At 40.5% G+C, this 21,685-nt stretch overlaps 1 protein-coding gene across 1 annotated transcript; it reads right to left on the reverse strand.

Annotated features, from left to right (window-relative positions):
- Window positions 1-1,842: 1,842 nt before the first annotated feature.
- CUNH5orf63 (chromosome unknown C5orf63 homolog) lies at window positions 1,843-21,591 on the reverse strand. Its single transcript, XM_032851954.1, has 4 exons — window positions 21,553-21,591; window positions 7,064-7,184; window positions 3,635-3,691; window positions 1,843-2,479 (listed from the first exon to the last, which is right to left on the reverse strand). The coding sequence occupies exons 2-4, from the start codon at window positions 7,175-7,177 to the stop codon at window positions 2,288-2,290; spliced, it is 363 nt and encodes a 120-aa protein (XP_032707845.1). The 5' UTR covers window positions 7,178-7,184; window positions 21,553-21,591; the 3' UTR covers window positions 1,843-2,287.
- Window positions 21,592-21,685: the final 94 nt, after the last annotated feature.

The following is a 21,685-nucleotide window of genomic DNA, read 5'->3' on the forward strand; positions in this document are numbered from 1 at the left end:
GACATTGTAATGCTTTATTAACTTGCCTCTCCTTGCTCCCCAAAAGATAGTGATGGTCTAAGACATGGACTCATTCATTCTTTTAAAATTATTATTATTTTTTATTAACACAGAATGTATTTGTTTCAGGGGTATAGGTCTGTGATTCATCAGTCTTACACAATCCACAGCACTCCCCATAGCACATACCCTCTTCAAAGTCCATCACCCAGCCACCCTATCCCTCCCACTGGACTCATTCATTCTTGTATTCCCACCACCTGCCACTGTTTCAATGTTGTAGGGACTTCTATGAGACCACTATTGCTGTGTAACAGTCTACCACAAATTTAGCAGCTTGAAACAACACAAAATTTATTATTACAGTTCCTCCAGATCAGAAATCTAGGCATGGTGAGGCTGGATGCTCTGATCAGTGTTTCACTGAGCTGAAATCAAGGTGTTATTCCAGGCTCTGGTTCCATACCGGGCTTAGGATCCTCTTCTAGGCTCAATGACTTTACAGAATTTGTTTCTCGAAGGTGTAGGACTGATGTTGTCCCCATTTTCCTGCCACCTACTGCCCAATGACTACTACTCTCAGCTTATAGTACCCACCCAGTTTCTTGCCATGTGGCCCCAGTAGGAAGTTTACCACACTGATGTTTGCTTCCTTCTAGGCTGGCTGGAACACATCTCTGATTTCTTCTGCACCCAGCCAGAGAGAACTTTCTGCTTTTAGAGAGCTCACCTGACTAGATCAGGCTCCACTAGTATAATCTGGCTTTTGCCATTTGATGTATCCTAACCATAGCAGTGATATTTCATCATATTCAGTGAGTTCCAGCCACACTCAAAGGAGTTAGACAAGGGTGAGGGTTCATTAGGGTTGGCTTAGAATATTGCCTGCCGCAGGGCTGCATGAATAATGTCAAATAAGAGGTGTTCCAGAAATTTATAAATTATAAACACTGCTATTCAGTTTTAAGATTTTTTTTTCCTCTTGTCACTTTGGAATGCTTTTTAAGTTGGTCCCAAATTTGTGTTGAGTCCAGCATAGTTGAAGACGTTGCACGTGAGATAATACAGTAATATCCCTACCATGAGCGCAGGTAGTACTGGAAATTCAGGGTAGGGGGCAAGACGTGATCTGACAACTGACTGACTGGCTGTATTATCTTAGGCTAAGTCCCTAAAACTCTCTGAATGTCATATTTCTCATCCTGTATAACATGAGCGGGTAGGACTGCACAATGTATAAAGTTGGCCAGCTCTAATATTCTATATTTTCTAAGACTAAAACATACTGCTCAAATTAAAATCTAGCCAAGTGACTCACAATATCCAAATTCATTACAATAGTTCACAAAAGAATTTCATTATAGATGAAATTACAGTGATGTGATTTTAAGAGGAAAAGGCCATTTTGTGTTTAAATGAATCCACTGCTATATTGGTTGAACTTAACTAAATATAAATAGAGGTACACAACTACATTTTTAACACTTTACATAAAATGGTGAAAAATATTGTCTTTAGATGACATATCTGTCCAGTTATGTTCAGAAGTGAATTTTCTCCAAGATATTAAAACCTGATACTGTCTTACAATTTGAATTAACTCAATTGATGACAAGCGAATAACTATCAAAGGCAGCCCTCAAATATTATGAATCAATTCACTGACTACGTGTGAAGCATGTTGAGATTCTTATACACATTTTGGAGGTTTAAATCTTTCTTTTGTTTTTCTCAAATGAAGCCTTTTTGACTAAGATAATTATTCTCTTCTACCCCCCCAAAAAATGAATTCTAATTTTAAACAGGTATTATTAAATCCCACTGAAATAGGCTTCATGCAGATGTATTTGTTAAAACACCCCTTTATTGACTGTGCACAGTTATTAACAATTCACATTTCACTTTATCTACTGAGTGGAAGAGCATTTATTCTTTCATTAAAAAGTTAAGCCCTTAGGGCAGCAGCAGGGATGCAGAGCCTTCTCCTATAAACTGCACTGTCCAGTGAATGTAAAATGCTTCCATATTAATACAAAAGGGAAAAATAAATAAAACAAGTGCATTTCCCCTATCCTCCATCATCCCCTTGCTGCTGCTATGCTCCTGGCATTTTATAAAATGCCAGCATGTAAACAGTTTCTACACTGTTCCCATACTTCCATCAGTCAGAAGAGTAAGGTAACCGTTTATTTATTGGGCACCACCTAGTTCAGAACGTCTGTAGGGCCAGGCAAGTCCACTGTCAAAGTCTTTAGGAAGATGCCATCTGGACAGAGTAGGTGGCGGATCATGAAGGCATCCTCCAGCATCCAGCACCTTGCTGCTCAAGTTTCTGGAGCTGCTTTTCAAGTTTTGAGATGTCTACTCGATGCATCATCAGAAACTGGCCATTCAAATGGAAGACAGGGATGTCAAATTTATACCTTTCATACCAAGCAGAGTTTTCTGGAAGTGTGATGTCCACCTCCTGTAAAATAACCTGAAATGGAGACAGACTAAAGCTCTGTATTTTTGAGAGCACAGAACGATACAACAGCCACAGTGCCAATCTGATGCCCAGATGCGCTCTCATGCTGAAGGGTTTTGCTGTTGTCTGCCTATCTGAGGTCCCAAGTGAACTCATGTCCCTGATTTCTACAACTTGACTGATTTCGTTATATTCCTTAACTCTCAGTTTTGCTCTTTTTCCGTTATACCTATTACATTCAGTGTCGGGTCACTACTCCATTCCCAGTGAAATAAAATATGTCCCAACTGGGAAGCTGAGGAATCAGGACACATGCACTTTGCACGTAGGGATAGGAAAGGCATCATGGTTCGCTACAGGAGAACACTTCCATGGAAATGACAAGAGGAAGATAAAATGAATGGGGACACAAGTTTAAAGAAAGCATGAATATTGCACCTGCTAGTTAGCTTTGGTTCATATTAAGAGTCAGAGTAAGAAAACCAGTACCGCTCAGAGAAAAACACTTAGGGGTAATGAGTTTTGTGGAAATTAGCACCGAAATCTCTCTCTGAAGAACAGAAAGAAAACTTAAATGAAAAATCATTTAATCTTTTCCCAAAGAAAGGATCCAGGCAGATAGTCTACACCACATACGCTATCCATTCCATATACATAAAGGCACACCACTGTATTATGCAGGTTTCCCCTGCTTTTCGAAAGCATTCATCAGGCCACTTGGCTATTACAAAAGACCTACATTAGTACCTGTTTTGCTAATGGAAAAATCTGAGGACTTTTGCTTTTATGAAAAAAGATGAAAAATGAAAATAGTGTTCAGTGTTGGTTTTGCCGTTCTGTAGGCAGTGCCTACACTGAGCAGTGAGAGTGGCACCACCAAGCTCCTTCCCCTGGGGCCTCCTTGCAGCGTCGTAACACCAAGCCCCTAGAGCTTTGAACTGTGTGAGCATCTGTGCTTTATCTCAGTTTATTCTGTGTATCCATCAGCAAGAAATGTCCTAAAGTACCAGAAAAGCCTGAGAGAGGTTATTTCTTGGGTCTGGGAATGATAAAAATTTTTTTTTCATAAATGAATGTTAATTGCTTCTTTGCTTCACTCCACTTGGGCATGTGAAGGTTGGATAGGAATGCTCTATTTCAGAGAGTGGAGGGGGAAACCGGTATTACCCTGTTTTTGTAGGGCTCCAGTATTTCCTTGGCTTCATCACAAAGGGGGCATGGATCCTACAGGAAGGAAAAAATAAAGCCATTAAATTCAAGGAATGGCATGTAGCCTGACAAAAACCACAAGAAGAAGATTATACTTACTTTAAAGGCTGTGTTTTTTTTTTTAACCAGGTTAATTATACTGTTTTATTTCCAAAGCAAAACACTGCCATAGAATCTTATAAATAGCTAGTGTTTCATATAAGTGGGCTGTCAGCATATTTTAGTTGTTCTGCTTTGATTTTTCACCATAAATAAATCTATTTATACATATATGTATATGCACATATAATAAATTTAGATGCTTACCTTTGTTACACACATACGTGTATAAACCTATCACATATACATTCACATACATCTAAATGTATTACATACGTGTATATGTAGATACATAAACATATACTACATTTAGATGCTTACTTTTTTGTCACTAGCTTTATCTGATGGATATCAGGGAAGATTATTTTTCATTGATTTATAGTCGTAGGGCTTTGTCCTTCCTGTGACAGGAACACTTTTCTGGCCTGGCTGACATCACCAGAATTGCTTAAAGTCTATTTTGAAATGGAGGCATTGAGCTTTGCCTGCCTGTTTCTCCTCATCAGTCCACAGGTATAAACTCATTGAGATGAAGTTAGATAGTGATTGCCTCACCAACAAAAAGGGAGAAATCTCTATTTACTTCGGGTGGTGATTGTACCAACTCTTTAATGGTCTGCCTGTTTTCTCATTGCAAGTGTCAGCAATAGCCTTCCCAGGTTAATTCTCTGCCCGAGGAACAAGCAAGTTTTAGTGCCGGTTGTCTGTATTCTTGAACCATCTAGTGGAGAAGTCTTTTGAGAATGCTGTGGATCTTTGGCAGATTTTAAAATCTCAGCTCTAGACTCTAGGAACAGCTACTAGCTATAGGTTCTCTTGCATGAGCTCAAAATAGACTCACCATTACCGATGCTTATATAAAACCTGCTTTTTAACATGACAGGAAGAGGTGAGCTGTTATGTAAAAGAAAGGCCCCTCCTCCAGTTTAATTCCCAGCTTGTTTTGAAATAAGGACCCAGATCATCAAAAGGCAGTTTTTCTTTATTAGGGTCTTTCTGGCCCTAACTTCCTGGTTCAGAGAATTAGGCTCATCATTTATTATGAGCACCATCAAGAAACAGATTAGGGATAGTCTGTGATGTTTTAAGAGAATCACATTGAAATTTTCTAAGAAAGTTTCAAAAAGTCAACAAAAGATTTTAAAAAGCAAAAGTTGTTAGAAAAAGAGCAAGCTAAAGAAGTACCAAATATACCAACATTTTGCTTTTATGTTAAAAAAAAAAAAAACTTCAGTTGAACCTAGATCACATTTTCTGTTTTGTTTTTGTAAACATGGACATTGGTGCACATTATTCTGTGTATATGTATTTTTATTAGGAAAGGTTCATCAACTTTTAAAGAGGCCTATGAACTGAAAAAGGATTAAGACTCAGTGGTCTGGACCATTCAAATTTTCTTCTCTAGGATTTTCCACAGCACCAGCAGAGCAGGTACTTACTGTATCCCTGGAATGGAATGGACGTTCATTGGGTTAGCCATCCCACTCCCCTTTCTCGTAGGAAGAGTGCTGTGATTTTGCCTCAGAAAAACTGCTCTTGGCATGTGGCTGACTGAATCCCCGAACAAAAAGGTTAGAACACTTGACTTAGGCTGAGACAGTCAGTGTATCATAACCCTCTTGACCACAAATGGCTCAGGGATTGGCCAATCTTATATACCTAGTAACACATACCAAGGATTCAATATAAATTTTAAGCTAAATGAAAGATTAGTGTGGCTCCCCACTCCCCAGATGTCTATGGCTAACTTGGCCATTATTCAAACTGAAAAATAATGCATAATAGTTAGGCTGAGTGAGCACCACTAGCCTTAAGGGATTATTTTATTTTTGTGGCTAATTCTCATATGCAGTTCTCATATGTAGACACAGATAATCAATTATTTTTATTCCATAATTTCCAACAATACCATATATACTATGGATATGAAAAGCAGTTTAGAGAACTATTCGCAACAAGAAATTCAATTATTAAAAAACTATTTTAAACTTTGTTATTAGACAGCCATCAGATATTTTAAGATTGCTAAAGATTGCCTGAAATCTGAAAAACATATTAAACAAGTTTTTTTGCTTGAATTGGGAATATTATTCCCTGAGGTTAAGTGTTACCCTATCCTTTCTTTCTTTTTTTGATTATATATCACACAAAGTAATGTTAACTAGTAAAAGGAAATCAGTGATATTTATATTACAAGTTTCAGGGGAAAAAAGCTCTTAAAATTTTTCAACTTTAAGTTGGTGAACCTTTCCTAATAAAAAATTTTCAATTTTAAGTTATGGCTTAAAACTCGTGTTAGGGATAAGAAAACAAGGACAGTTGTACTTGTCAATCCTTGTTATTTGTGGCTTTCATATTTGCAAATTTGCCAGTCACTAAAATCACCAAAACCAATATCTGTGGCACTTTTGTGGTTAGCTGCAGACATTCGAGGATATGCACAGTACAGTGAAAAATCTGAGTCACTGAGAGTGCACATTGCCAGCGGAGGTCGAAGAAGACAATGATCCGACTTACTGTTTCAGGTCTCACACTTGTCAACAGTGTCCTTTTCCTGATCTACTGGGTGTCATGCTTTTTGCATTTTTGTGTTTTTTGTGGATTTGGCTATTTAGAATGGTCCCATGTAGAGGGCTGTGTAGTGTTGTGCAGTGTTTCCAAGCATAAGAAGGCTGTGATGTGCCTCGTGGTGAAAATACTGTGTTAGATAAACTTTGTTCAGGCATGAGATATGGTGCTGTTGGCCCTGAATTTGGTGTAATGAATCAACAATACATAGTAAATAAAGTATCTTTAAACAGAAACATATGCCAAACAAGGCTATGTATTGATCAGCTGACAAAATGTGGCCAGCAGCTCACTGGAGTCTAACCATAACCTCCCCTGGGAGCACTGGTTTAGTTCACTAAATTAGTTCACTAATTCAGTGTTTGTGGTGACTTTATGGAACATAGCCATCACAAGAATTAATTATGTTTCTAAGTGATGTATTTATAAACATCAACTCTCTTCTGATAGTTCTTCCTTCCAATGCAGGGTTTGGGAGATTATTAAATATATTAGTTTTCCCACTGAAAAGTGTGAGACAATAAGGCATGTGGGTAGAAACCAGGGTTAGTACCATTGTCACTGCAACTGTAAAGTTGGGGGACAGGTCTGAGGACAGCTTATTCCATTGCTTTCCTTTCATCGTTTCCCCATCCCTCTTCTTAAATGTACAACTTTCTTCAGACAACAATTTAACACCTTTTGTTTTTGAAGTAGTAATTTTACTTTTTAACTCTGTACCTTTGTAAATAAGGTCAGCACAGGAAGAATGGTCTTCGAGGCAGAGAGATTTCTCATGAGGAGTTGAAGGGAGTATTTGGCAAGATGCACGCTATTTCCTTGAAACCAGAGCATCTTAATTCTGCCAAAAGAAAAATAGACTGATAAACTTATGTGCCCTAGATTTTGCTGCTTATAATATGAACAGTAAGCTGCAAGCCTACGATGGAATTTGATGACTTGAGAATTGCTTCTTGGACTCCAGGAGTGTCAGAGAGGCCCAGATGTTTGGCAAGTCTCCATGATGCCTCAACATTCACTGTATTCCAAACAAAACAGAATTTAGAATGGGAAAATATCCATATTTATGGATGAGCTGTGTGCCTAATCACTTGGGTTCTGCAGGCAAACTTCATGGGTTTGTTAATTTGAATACAAAATTAAATTTCACCTGCAGATTGTGCCAGCATCCTGATGATTCCCTAAAATGGGGAGGTTTCCTGAGATGGTTCTTACCTGCAGAGATAGCTTATCTTGTTGGCAAGCATTCAACAACACACAGCTGCCTTCATGGTAAAGGAACAGTAAGTAAGGAGCACAAATCCCCAACTGACGGTTAAGGTTGTCACTTAGGAGATCCATGCCTCACTCTGCTGCAAAAGATGGGGAAACACAGAGTTGTACTAAGAGGACCTATAGGGGAGAGTTAGGTTGAGTTGACTTGTCAGGAGCAAAAATCTACTCAACTCCTTAAGTATTTTAAAAGGAGATTGCCATCATTTTTAAAAACATACACAAGTGTACTAGTGTTACTACTGGAGATACTCCAACACGAACAGCTTGGTAATAGCAGCATGTCAAACACTAGGCTTTGAAGCTCCCTCATCTTGCTTCTTTGCTCGACATAAGACAGCCTACTTATTCCTATTCTACTGAGCCTCCAGCTTTGTCCTTAAAACTACAGATATGATAATTTCACTTTTAAAACACATATGCACTGTTGACTTTATCATTTATCAATATTCTCAAAAATGAATTCATTCCTGGGATCTTCATTTCTTAACTTTGCTTTCCAACTTCATCCCACTTTCCCCTCCCTTATCTTGGCAAGCAGCAGCCACAAAGATTCCCTTTCTGTTCCTTGAATACCTAAAGACCATTTCTTTATCAGGATCTCTGTACTTGCTGTCCTTATGCATGGAAAGCTCTTAAGTAGCTTCCCCTCATTTGGCCTGGGTCATGCCTTAGTGACGACCTTACCAAGGTTGGCTGGCCCACCATGCTCCATCCTTATGCCTTGCTACGGTTTTCTTTTATCTTTTACTGCCTAAAATGGCTTCTTTACCTCTGTCCCCCTCTATTATAGTGTGACTTCCATAGGAGTAGGTACTTGTTTGCCCCAGTATCCCTGAGCATCTATAATTAAGTTGGCACATAGTAGGTATTCAGATATTTGTTTGAATATTTGAAGTATTGGAGTGAACCTTTCTCCACCTTTTTAGTCTCCCCTCTAACCCTAACCAGACACTCAATGTGCACAGCAGTCACTAACTGAGCATAGCTCATGTTATAACTAAATGTTAGTATTCTTCAGGGTGTCCATAAGACTGTGGGCCAGGGCCCTACAGTTGGTTCCAACCCCTTCACCACCAGCTCTGATCTCTGCTCTCCACAGAGCATGACTATATTAATTATGTGCTAATCTCTAGTGCTGACTAGGCTTCTTAGTGTAAGATTAGCCTTAAACTCATTTCAAACAGAATGATACGATTTTAGAGAAAAGTGCCAGCCCTATCAAACTAGTGTAAAGACCACAGGACAAAAAGATTGGATTCTGATCTGTGAAAACAATAATCTTTCCTTCACTCTTAAACTCATAGCCTTCCACTTCTCCCTGGATCTCCCTGCTAACTGAATGATCTCGATAACACAAAAAAGGGAATGTGATGAGCACTTTGCAATGATCTGCTACCCACCATTATTCCAAGATGGAAAGTGGATCCAAACAATTTTATAGTACACTGTGCTACTCGCAAATAAGTTTTAAGCCCTGGTCTACACATTTTTTTTATAAATTAAGCAGAATCAGCAACTCCAATAGGTGAATGTGGTCAGAGACGACAGCTTCTAAGCATGGCTTTGTCTACACAGGATATGAATGAGGAGGGAAGGTAGACTACTAGCCATTTTTACATTAGGTAAAAATTTTTGCGTCCTTGGTTTTGGGAAAGCCCTATAATCACAGTGGCACATCTTCCTAGGGAATAGAATTAAAGGAGCTGTGCTATAGGGGAGAAAGAAAACAAAAAATTAGTTTTGTTAAAGACAGAAAGATAGTTCTTAGAAATGAGAAGGATTGAGCCATTTGTGGCAGTGACTTAAGACAACCACCAGGATAGTGAACCACAGCTGCATGCTTTTGGTGGAGGGATTTAAGATTTATTGATGTCTGGCTGGTGAGGAAAGGAGAACTTAACTGCTTTTACCTAGCTGAGTTGAGACTGAGGTGTTAAGGTTTTAAAAAAAAAATTCACAATCACAAAGGAAATCTGCTTCAGTATTTCCAACGTGACAAAACACAGCATGTGGTCTTGGTTGCACCCAAGACAAATAAAACCTGTCATAGTAAACAGAGTTGCTATTCATTCCAGATTTGCTGGAATATTTGTTCACCCAACTCAGAGAGCTGAGTCTTCAGTGATGCTGCAACCATTCTGTTTAAAATTAGTTCTCTTTCCACTGTTAGACCCACTTCCACCTTATCCCGTATATTTAATCACTTAAACATGGCACATCTGTTTACAGAGAAATGCATTAGCATTATGCAGTTTTACTACCTGCATATTTTCCGAATGTCCTAAGGCACATGCATTTTACCACATTGTTAAATTAACTTCTTTCTTTGTAAGCACTGTATTAGAATATTATATTAGAGTATGATATTTAAAAAGCTCCCTATACCTCTCCTGGGCAGAAATAAGATCTGAAGTCTAAAATTCTGAACACAGGAGTCCAGTTAGTTCTAGAAATAAACGAAAAATGATACGCCCCATTTGCCACTGCATCATACTCTTCTTAGAATATTTTACTAACTCTGTAAACCCTAACACTATTGCTGTCAATGTCACACTCAGTGAATCATGCCTTCTTGAAGTAAAATCTTAACACAGGCTACTCTGTCAATGTGACATTTTCATTAGTTCTATTATTTTTGAGCAGTATCTCAGCATTATAAAAAAATACTCTGAAAGGCAGTTTCTGCCTGGTAGCTCATGACTTGGGAGAGGACAACACCTTTTTGATTATGTCATTGAATTTAGTCATGAAACTTGTGTCCTTACTACACACAGACACAATTTCATCCTTTGTATTTTGTTACATGTCTCTGCGATATGAGCAAAAAGAGCTGTGTTCATAATATCAAAGAAGCACAAATGGGTCACCTTTGTCATAGACAAAAAAAAAAAAATGTAAAAAGCATAAGACTGGATTTAGAATGTGCCTAAAACAAATTCCACAGCCTAACAATAAAGATGGTGACTCCTGCTGTTTCAAGTCCAGGCTGCTCAGAGGCCTGGATCAGCCTGACAGAGAAAGGGAATGCTGGCTTTTCAACAAACTGAGGCTGACTCCAGTGGGCTTTACAGCAGAATCAAATACAGCATGGGGGAGGGCTGATTGGACCCATTCAGCCCTCCATGAAGCCAAGATAAGGAAGATAACTTAACTTTATAGCATTTCCCTTGTGAGGCACTCAAGGGCATACCATTAAAGCAACTGATTACAGTAGAGAGAGAAGCCAGGGTCGTTTGAGCCTTTATTAAGGATTATTCATTTCTTGCATGAGGAGCTGCCCAGACTAGGGCTGCATATCACTTACGTAGGGCCCCTGGATTCTTCAAACACTGCATGTGTCTGATTAGAAGAGAAACAACATTGTTCTCGCTTGAGTAGAGAAACTGACCTTCACTGACCAGAATTTTTATTCATACAAAGCATCCTTTGGCACGCCAAATCTCCAGGCTCACATGATCCCTCATCAGTAAGCTGCAGTGTTAGTTCATGAGCATAATGAAAAAGTCTATATAAGCCCAGGTACTGCCTTGGTTATTAACAGGTAATGTTGGAGCTTCACAAGAGTATAATGTAAATTTAATGCTGAGCTGACATTAACCAAACACTATTGCAGTAGCTCCGGCTGAACGTGTGTTCCATGAGGAGAGGCTCAGGGCTTCCGTTTAGTCATCTGTGCCATATGAGATGTTAAGCCCTCATTTCACATTCATTACCATCTAAGTTAATGTTTCTATTTTTACCCAAGTGACTAGAAACCCTCGTGTGTACGCACACATGCACACACACAAATATACCACACACCTCTACTGGGAACAAAAGCCCATCATTCTAGATTACTGAAAATTTATGTAATGAGATGAGGTTGCTCTTAGCAGACTTGTCTGGGTCACTGGGCTCAACCTAATGCAGGGAAACAGGGACACATGTTGCCACCCCAGTGCCCCTCTGTCTCTCTCCCCTTTGTCCAAACCTCCTCTTCTCCCAAACAAGTGGGATCCTAGCCTGGGATTTGGGTGACAAGGAGAGGCAGCATCCCCAAAGCTGAAAATGAAGCAGATACTGTGACGCGTCAACTCCAAGGAGCTAAGCAGGGCAAGAATGAGGCTACAGAATAGAAACAGGGAGTGGGACCCTCACTCAATGGCATAGGTGGGATTGCAGGTGCTTTTCTAGCTCTGAAGCCTCAGCAGCCAGAGAACCAGGCCAGGGGGACTGCCTGAGAAGTGGAGCCAGCTGAGACAAGATGTGGCAACAAAGATCCAAGCCAACCACCCACCTGTAGGCCCACTTGTACATGGTGTCGTGCTTGGCTTCATTCTTTCCTTCTTTATTTAAATTGAGGTATAATTAACATAACATTTTAATTAGTTTCAGGTGTACAAACACGATTCAGTATTTATATATATTGTGAGACAATCACCACAGCTTCATTCGGACCATAGAGTTCGACTGCTGATTTGATCCCACATAACACATGAAACCATGAGTAGCCCTACATCATGCCCCAGACCTGGGGAGCAGGAAACAGTTTCTCACACCACATATCCATCTCACTCCCTGTAGCTTCTATTTCCAGATTTCAGTGCCAACAGGTTTGTTCACCATACAGGGGCCAGAGAAGGCAGTAGAAAATCAATCCCAGAAAGGAATGACTGGTCACATGAGTGCTTAGGATCAAAAGCCTATTTTCTTTCCCTTCAAATTATTACCATGACAGTGAGATTTCCAAGTGTCTGGATGTCTCTATTCCACTGTTTATACTCAATGGTGCTACGTTAATTTGCGTTCAACACACTGTTCTGTTAAGTTCTTTAACTGTTTGAAGGGTGGGCATTGCCAAGACACTAAGATTACAATTTCACTGAAGGTTGTCTTTTTTTTTTCTTTTTTTTTTAAGGTTTTATTTATTTATTTGACAGAGAGACCTCACAAATAGGCAGAGAGGCAGGCTGGGGCGGGTGGAAGCAGGCTTCCCACCGAGCAGAGAGCCCAACGCGGGGCTCGATCCCAGGACACCCAGATCACGACCTGAGCCAAAGACAGAGGCTTTAACCCACTGAGCCACCCAGGCGCCCCTCACTGAAGTTTTTCAAATCTACCACTTAATATGTGTGTTCTATCCCTGTATCCCACCTCCTTCAAATTCTCTGTAAAATTAAACCTTTTTTTTTTCCTTCATCCTGTTTGGTGTTTAGCCCGTTTCTTTCCCTCCAAATAAAAGTCACAAGGAGAAGTCACATCCACATACTAGATGCAAGCAACAGGAATAATAGAGGGATATACTTCAGTGGATTCAGGAGAAGGTAGTTCAGTTCTAAACTGGAACAATATAAATACAGGAGCGATTGCAACCACAACATCTAATGTGCACCTTTAAATGCTATAAGAGAAAGGAGGATACTGTGGGCTGAGGTCAGAGGTGGTTTCACAAGAGTAGGATCCCAAATCATCTAGGATTTGGGTATGTCCAAAAAAGGGGAAACATTCTAAAGGTGGTGTGAGACACAAAGGTGTTGAAGAAGGAGTGCTGTGGTCTGTCTGATGGGAGGCACTGAAGGGTTTTGAACGAGAGAGTGTTGTGACAAAAGCAGTGTTTTGGAAGACTGATTTAGCAGCAGCATGCAGGATGGACGTCAGAGGAAAGAATGGAGGTGGGAAAGAGAGGTCATTTAGGACAGCCTGGGTGTGGGAGGAGAGTCACCCATTTATTCCACAATTATCTGATGTTTTTCATGTGTTAGAGGCCCTTATAGGTGCCAGGTGCAATGGTGACCGGGAAAACAAGGTACCTGTCCTCCTGGGGTCCGTATTCCAGTGACATTAAATCAAACAGTATCAGAGAGTGACAAGTAGAGGAGAGGGAGTAGACAAGGTGGCGTGATGGTAACTGAGGCAGGTCCTTGAAATAAGTACTCTGAGCTGGTGTCAGGTTTGCTGGGACTAAAGGCTAAGAAGGTGCAAAAATCTGAAGTAGGAACATTTTGGAGAGAGGAATAGTAAGTGCAAAGGCTTTAAGGTGAGGACAACCTGAACTTACTGGAAGAAACGAACAGGACCATATGGCTGGAGCAGAGTAAATAGTGGCAGGAGACAGGGCTCAACAATCATCTATGGGGTCACATCACCTAAGTACTCACAGGCCATGTTGAGATTTTAATTACAATTAGATTTAGAAGAAGGAGGTGACATGAATCTCATATACATTCTATTTTGTTTATTTTTTTATTTATTTTTAAAGGGAACACAAGCAGGGGAAGTGGGAGAGGGAGAAGCAGGCTTCCCGAGGAGCAGGGAGACTGATGCATGGTTTGAACCTAGGACCCTGGGATCATGATTTGAACTGAAGGAGCCACCCAGGCACCCCTTATATACATCCTAAAAGATGACTTTAGGTGCTGTGTAAAAATGGATTGCACGGTTGGGCGGGGGCAGGGACCCTGTTAGAGGGCCACTGCAGTAGTCAAGGTAAGAAAGGATGGTGCTGTGGACAATGACAGAAACGGGGCCAACAGATCTTGGCCATGAACTGGATGTGAGAAATTGAAGATGCAGTAAGGACAATTCCAGTTTGGGCCTTGAGCCTCTGGTTGGGTGGCAGCGCCATTTACTAAAATGAAAACAACTGAGGCATAAATAGATTGAAGAGTATACAGGACTGAGAGCTCCATTAGGGACAAGTTGGAGCTCATGGAGAGAGTGGCATATACAGGTTTAGTATTCAGGAGAGGAGCTAGGGCCGAAGACAAAAATTTGAGACTCCGTCAGTTTAGGGACTGTATTTACACCTTCAAAACCAGATGAGATAATCTAAATAATACAGAAAAGGAAGACGGCACAGGACAGATCTCTGAGGCAATCCAACATTTAGAAGTTGTGTTGAGCAAGCAGAAGGAAAGGCTGGTGAGGTACAATGCAAACTGGAAAGGTGTGTCATCACAGAAGCCAAGGGAAAAAAGTGCTTCTAGAAGGGGAACGGGGTGGTGGAAGAATCTACCACAAATCAGATGGGATGATCTGAGGGTGCTTCAAAATAATGAAATCTTCTAACCAAACCCTACCCTTAAAGTGAACTGCCTGTCTGGTTTTTGCCTAAAATAACACCTTAACTAAAAGTGGTTATTTCTAGTGAGGATGGCAGCAGTGCGTTGGAAAAGAGTGAAGGCAAAAGTTGATTGGGTATCTTCAAAAGAGATAATGAATGTAAAAATCTCTGTATCAGTTACAAAGCAGAATAGAGAAATCAGCTTTAACATTATTACTAAAATAATGCTAAAAGTAAGGTATTATTATTAATAATAATAATAGTAAGGAGTGCCTGAGTGGCTTAATCATTTGAATGTGCAACTCTTGATTTCGGCTCAGGTCATGATCTCAGGCTCATGGGATCGAGCGCTGCATCAGTGGGGAATCTGCTTGAGATTCTTTCTCAAATAAATAAACAAATCTTTAAAAAAAGCAATTATGATGATGGTTCTCTTGACTGAAATGTGGTTTTACTGGCCTCAAAAGTAAGATTTAAATCTCTACTATAGCAATCTCAGAAATAGGGAATTGCAAAACTGAAAAATATTTCAAACAGAAGTCGCTGAAAATTTCAGACTATGGGTATTACTTAAGTAGGAATTTCTGAGACAGTATATCACTGATTAAGAACCAGCATATTTATCTTCTCAGGATGTCACTAAGTCCATGTAAGTCTGCTAATATCTTGGCATCCAGTACTGGCTTAGCTTCCTCAGGCTTCAGAAAATTACAGAAAAAAAAAAAAAGAAAGAAAATTACAGAACAGGACACTGAAATCTAGTTTTCGAGGAGTCAAGGTTTCCCTTTGATAGGTTTGGGACAAACCCTTCCAGTTGCCCTTCCCAATACTTGCCTTTATATTTTCAAAGATTAAAAAATTTATCCATTTTACCAGTTGAGGACATCAAACCATGTACATCAAACCCATTTACATCAAAGCTGCCTAGGTAATGGTAAAGTTGGATTTTATTGATTGTCTTTCAAGACAAAACTTGTTTCAAAATAATTTTGAATAACTTGTGTAGAGAGGTCAAAATAAATGTTATGTAAATGTAAATAAACACAGCTCCTGCTAAATCAACAGTCAGGGGAATTAAGCACCAATGGGATAATTCCTCATTTAAGAGTTTCAGAGTCACTCCTCAAACAGTTTCAGCAGAAATTCAGCATGTTTGAATTTCTGGGTGCATTTTTGGGTGAGGATTTTATAAATATAAACCCCAAAGACAAGCAACTGCCCCTTGTTAGTTTTGAAATGCCGGGCAGTTCCTCATCTGCTTCAGCTTCAGCTTCATCAGCTGGACAACAGAGATGCTAGTCCTTGCCCTGTTCTCTCATTTGACAGAGATGGGGAGAAACTGTGCCAAGAGGCTTTGATGTCAAATGTCCTGCTGATCGGAGAAGGGGCTTCACACACTGAAGAAATGCCATGGCCATAGCCCAGGGCTCTGGAAGTCCCCAGAGAATCAGAAGTAGTTTGCAGCTGTGGGAACCTAAAATGCTAGACCATCTAAAGAGGACCAAAATTCACACAGAGATCCAGGCAGAGGTGTACAGGCGCTTGCTCACTGCACACTTGCTTCTCCAGCTCCTCAGTCATAATCAGGAAGCCCTAGCATCCAAAAAGACCCAGTAGAGGAGGTGATGTTAGCCTTGCCAGGCACTCATCTTGCAGCTGAGCATCTGAGATGGAAAAGCACCTCCAAAGGGGAATGATGTATTTTTCTCTTACTGTTTGACACATTTTAAAAATATTTTTTAACAACAAACCCTCATCATCTCTGCATTCTCCACATCCAGAAGCACCCCTATATTTGCCTCGTAAGATGACAAATGTGAAGTGGAAGGGAAGAAGAATCTTTAGTGTAAACAAGAATTTGTTTTAGAATCTTTGGACCTTAGCAGTCACACTTTCCAGATCATTGCTTTAGAGGAGTCAGCTTGGTAATGGGCTTGGTGCACATGAAAATGTCAGGGGAGGACTTCCAGAAAAACATTCAGCTGAGAAAACGATAATGAAGATGCTAATCAGAAACAGTAGTGTACTGCTACTATACACTCCCTCTAGAACCCCAGGCATCCAGAGACGATTCTGGACTACTTCCTGTTAACACAGTAGGGCTAGCACACACTGCACCCCTCCTCTCATCCCAAAGACACTGACTCAGCATTTGGCCTTGAGCCAAAGAGGCATATTCTGAATTCAGAGTTGTAGCAATGTTCAGTACAATTACAACATAATGGCTGCAAAGCTGTTCCTGAAAGCCAAGAAAACCTGAATAATGTGGTTGGGTTATATCATACATGAGGGCTTAATAGAATTAAAAACCATTTTGAAAATTCCTTCATTCCATAAAGATGGCATTAAGATGAGGGCAAAATCATTCTAGTTCAAAGGGTGGGAACAAAGTGCATAAGGACTTATGCTGACTCCTTTCCACATTATCCTTCTTAACTAAAATGACCCATCCCCTTTGAAGAGATCTCTGGTATTTAATGCTGACCCAGAAAGAAGGCAATTTCATTAAAACATCTTAGTTTTATTGTAACCAGCTAGTAATGCCAGTTTCCTTGCTATTTACAAAGCACACAATCCCATTTCCAAAAACAACTATTTGCAATTCAAAATCTGCCCACCCAGGCAAGGTCATCCATTCATCACTAATACCCCCACCATTTCCAGGTCACCTTGCCAAAGAGATGAATTTATCTTCATGACCACACAAGACCTGAAAGATTTTTCATTCATTTTTAGCCATTTTGTAGCAAATGACTTTGGAAACTTTGAATTACTAAATTTGAGCATTTTCTTCCACTTGTGATACCAACAATACCTAGGCCTGGCTCAGTCTGAATATTGGGAACCATATTCTCTTGAGGTTGTGCACCCACAACTCTCGGTGATGTCAGATTCTACAATCCTCGGATCCCATTCTGTTACTTAACACTTATGGGGATGTCTTAATATTTTGGAACTGGGAAGTGACTTCAATGATCTCCTTGTGTTATGGATAAACTAATGTCTTCCTGAAACCTTCCATATTGCATTTTTTGGTTCTTTCTGTATTTTTTCCTTCAACAATGGCTTATTTTTATACATAATGAGACCAAAACAGAATTTTCAGAACTACAAGGGATCTCCAAGTTCAACCTCCTTTCTTTAAAACAAAAACAAAAACAAAAACAAAAAAAACCTCAGCTTTATACATAAATCCTCAGCATACCAAACAACTGGTAGCACATTGTGTTTAAAGATTAATTTAAGGATGGAGAGTGAGGAAAGCCTCTGCTTCAGACAGCAGAATTCTTTTATTTTAAGAATGAGGTTCTGGTCTCTAAATCTAAGAAGATACAGATCAATTTCATTTTTGAACGTGGAGTAACAGAGCTGAACTTAGATCTCTTTTTTTCCACTCTCATGTCCTAGGCTGACTCAGCTGACTGAATTTCCATTAAATAACACTATTCTTTCTCTTGGCTGACTGGAAGAACTATATGTTTAAAAAGTAAAGAGTTAAAAAAATCAAATAATTCAATCTCATGTCCTCCCTCCTGACTAAACTAGAAGCCATTTCCCTGTGATTAGTATGAAAAAGTACAGGAACAACGAAAGGAAGTTCATTTGTTTCCAGGAGTAATGTTCTGGTTTCTGCTGCAGTCCCATTGGCAACAGAAGGAAGCAGTGTGTTCCACAGGCCTGCCCCATTATAACACAAAAAGCTGTCAGTTTTGAACTCCTTGGGAATTTGAGCAAAGCAGAAAAGATGATAGTGGCTTTCTTACAATATTATTTGGGCAACCTAGCCTTAAAATAGTGACCATACATAGATTGTCTCTCCTTAAGGAAGGACCAAATGAAGGTATTAGTGACCTAGGTAAACTCGTAATTTGGTATACCTTCACAAAGACAGTCTTCATATATTTGCTCAACAAGTCTCTGGGTGAGGAGTTGAGCATGGAAGGCCTGAATGGAGGGGGGAGACAGAGCTCCTGAAGCCATTCAACACAAATCAGGCCCTATAGCTGATCAGGACCCAGTTCCTTGGAAGGCAGTTTGGTGACCATCTGTAGATTCTCAAATATGCATTTCCCTACTCCAAGCTGTTGATCAAGGCGTTAGTAACTGCAGTATTTATAACTGTATCTAGTAAGCTCTTGAAAGGTTAATGTTTTATATAATCCTTTTCTCTACCTGTTGTATTCCCAATCACATTATAGATCCAATTGCCCTTCAGGGACACTGTGTTTTCATTTCTGTGGCATACTGAGTGTTTGCAACGCGTCAGGCACTGTGCCAGGTATAGAAACATGAGAGTGATTAAGATCCTTTTCCTGGGGGCACCTGGGTGGCTCAGTGGGTTAAAGCCTCTGCCTTGGGCTCAGGTCATGGTCCCAGGGTCCTGGGATTGAGCCCCGCATCGGGCTCCCTGCTCAGCGGGGAGCCTGCTTCCTCCTCTCACTCTCTCTGCCTGCCTCTCTGCCTACTTGTGGTCTGTCTGTCAAACAAATAAAATTAAAAAAAAAAAAAAAAATCCTTTCCCTGCCCTTTAGGAACTTAAACCTTGCACAGAAGAAAAATTTACAAATACAGTACTGCAGTGGTGAAACCTATAGCAGTTAAATGGTTATTACCAGATACTAAGGGTGAAATGCTCTGAAATCCTGGGAGATGGATATTTTCTTAAAATAGAAGGTATTTTGAATTTTGCCTCTATCTCTAGAAACCTTATCTTTGGTAAAGATTAGAATAAAAAAAGAGTGATGTTTCCATGCCTCCAGGTTCCTGTAACTGTAACTGGAATATTAGGGATGTGGGATAATGATCTATGAGACACTCAGCCCAAACATTTCATTTTGCCTATTTTTTTCTCAAATGATTTTGTCCCTGAACTTGCTATGTGATATTACTAGGGGAAGGATGAAGGAAGCCTGCCTAGTCCCTGCTACCTGTGTGGATCCCTGGATCCAGATGGTTTTTCCCCTTCAAAATAATTGCAAACAAGATTAAAACTGCATGCAGGAACAATCCCAGCTGGCTTCTGGTTTCCTCTGATGTACACTCCTTGAATAAAGCAGTGGCAAAATTAGATTTAAAATAAGGAACATAAAAAACCTCCATACTTGTATCATATTACCTCAGGGTCCTGCTATATGTGAAACACCAAAGCCTGGCATTAAAGTAACTTAACGCATCAGCCAGCTAGAATATGCATACATTATGAAATACAAAAACTTTAAAAAATAACTTATTTTGAAGGCATATCTCCACATTGCCTCCAGGTACTTAAGAGTACAAGAGAGCCAAAACATCTGGGATAAAATAGAAATACAGTCCAATAAATTCCCGAGTTGGAAAATCCTCATTTCTATTACTTTACCTGCCATCAATCCATCTAAATAAAACCACATAGCCACATTTTCTTCTAGTGAAAGAGACAAAAAAATATTGATTCTTCCTCAGCAGGCAGCCACTACTGACCACAGAAAGTATGAAGAAAGAAAATCTGGGGAGACTGCCTGTCTAAAGCACCAGCCCCACCAATCTTAATTTTCCCAACCACAACTTTCTGGTTCCACACAATTCTTCAGCAGAATGGGACTCAGGTTATCAGGCTATGACGTTCCAAACAGAACCATGACAGTTGGGCCTTACCCTGATGTTACAATGATCACTTAGTATTTCCAGGGAGACTTTCTTTTCCAAGTGTTTCAAATCTCACTGTATGTAGCTCCAAATATTGATAAATATTGGTTAGAGAGTTTCATATGCATTTTCATAAGCTATTCTTCATATAATTAGTAAATGAAGGGTCTGCGGCCTATAACAGCTACCTCAACTTGTACAGTGGCATGCACACTGAGACACTGGTGCAGTGGCTGCTTCACCAAGGTAATGCGTAGATACAGGAGCCCTGCTTATATCGGGAAATGTGCTAGAAAGTGTTGGAGGTATAATAGGTTCTAGACACTATTCCTATCCTGGAGGAGTTTATAGCTTGGGATCAAGCTGGGCCGTACTGTGTGTGTGTGTACACACACACACACACACACACACACATATTTAAAGTGCCCTACAATATGAAGTACTACATGAAATAATATTAAGAAACAAGAACAACTATTATCCTGGCAAAAACCTTGTTAAAGACAGTATTAGAAACAGGCACTTGGCCTTTTCCCATTAGTAATTTCGCTGGGAATTCTTTACCTCTGGACTTACTAAAAAAAAAATTGTATGAGTTGGTTTTTATCAGGGGTGGCCGACAAGGCTAAGTATTTGTTGAGAACTGTCTCTGATTTATTCTCACGTTGTTCACCACCCAAGGGTATGCTTTTGCCAGTAAAGCAGAGAGGAGGTTCCCAAACCGCGGGACTCAACAACGTTCCCTGCAGCACCTTTCAACCTTTTCACCCCCAATTAAAGGTCAACATGGCTGCTCCAAAATATTTATTTAAAAAGGCAGTCATCTCAGCGGCCTGCCAATTGAGATTATATTGCCACTTCACAGAATTCAATTAACCCCCGGATGGGGCTTCTGTGAAACACTGGAAGTAGCGTGAAACTGAGATGCTTTCTGCTTCCTCTTAAAAAGCTGCCTTTTCCCGCTTGTTATTTTGTTCCCTTCCCAGAGCGCCATCACTTATGCGGCGCGCGCGCGCACATACAGACACAGACATACAGACACAGACACACACACACACACACACGCAGACACACAAATGCCTATAATCTCCCCCCCGGAGGTTCATGGATTTATGGCTCTCGGTTTAATTAAATTCCCTCTAACGACAATCGAAATTGGCAGCTTGCACTCCAGCTAAAGGTTCGCGTGCCCCGCCTCCCGCCCCGGCGCCGGCTCCGGGCTGGGACCAGAGCTCCCACTCCCTGCCGCCAGGCCGCCCGCACCCACCTGAGCCCGCCGCTGGCTACGTCGCCGCTTCCGCTCCGACACCGGCACTTCCGTCCGGACCGGCCCGGATCCCGCCCCGTAGCTCTCACTTCCGGCGCAGCACGCCAGCCTTTGGCGGTCCTCCCGGGGTCGC

Source organism: Lontra canadensis, unplaced genomic scaffold, assembly GCF_010015895.1.
Source record: "Lontra canadensis isolate GAN:19392208 unplaced genomic scaffold, GSC_riverotter_1.0 scaffold5, whole genome shotgun sequence".
Classification (NCBI taxonomy): domain Eukaryota; kingdom Metazoa; phylum Chordata; class Mammalia; order Carnivora; family Mustelidae; genus Lontra; species Lontra canadensis.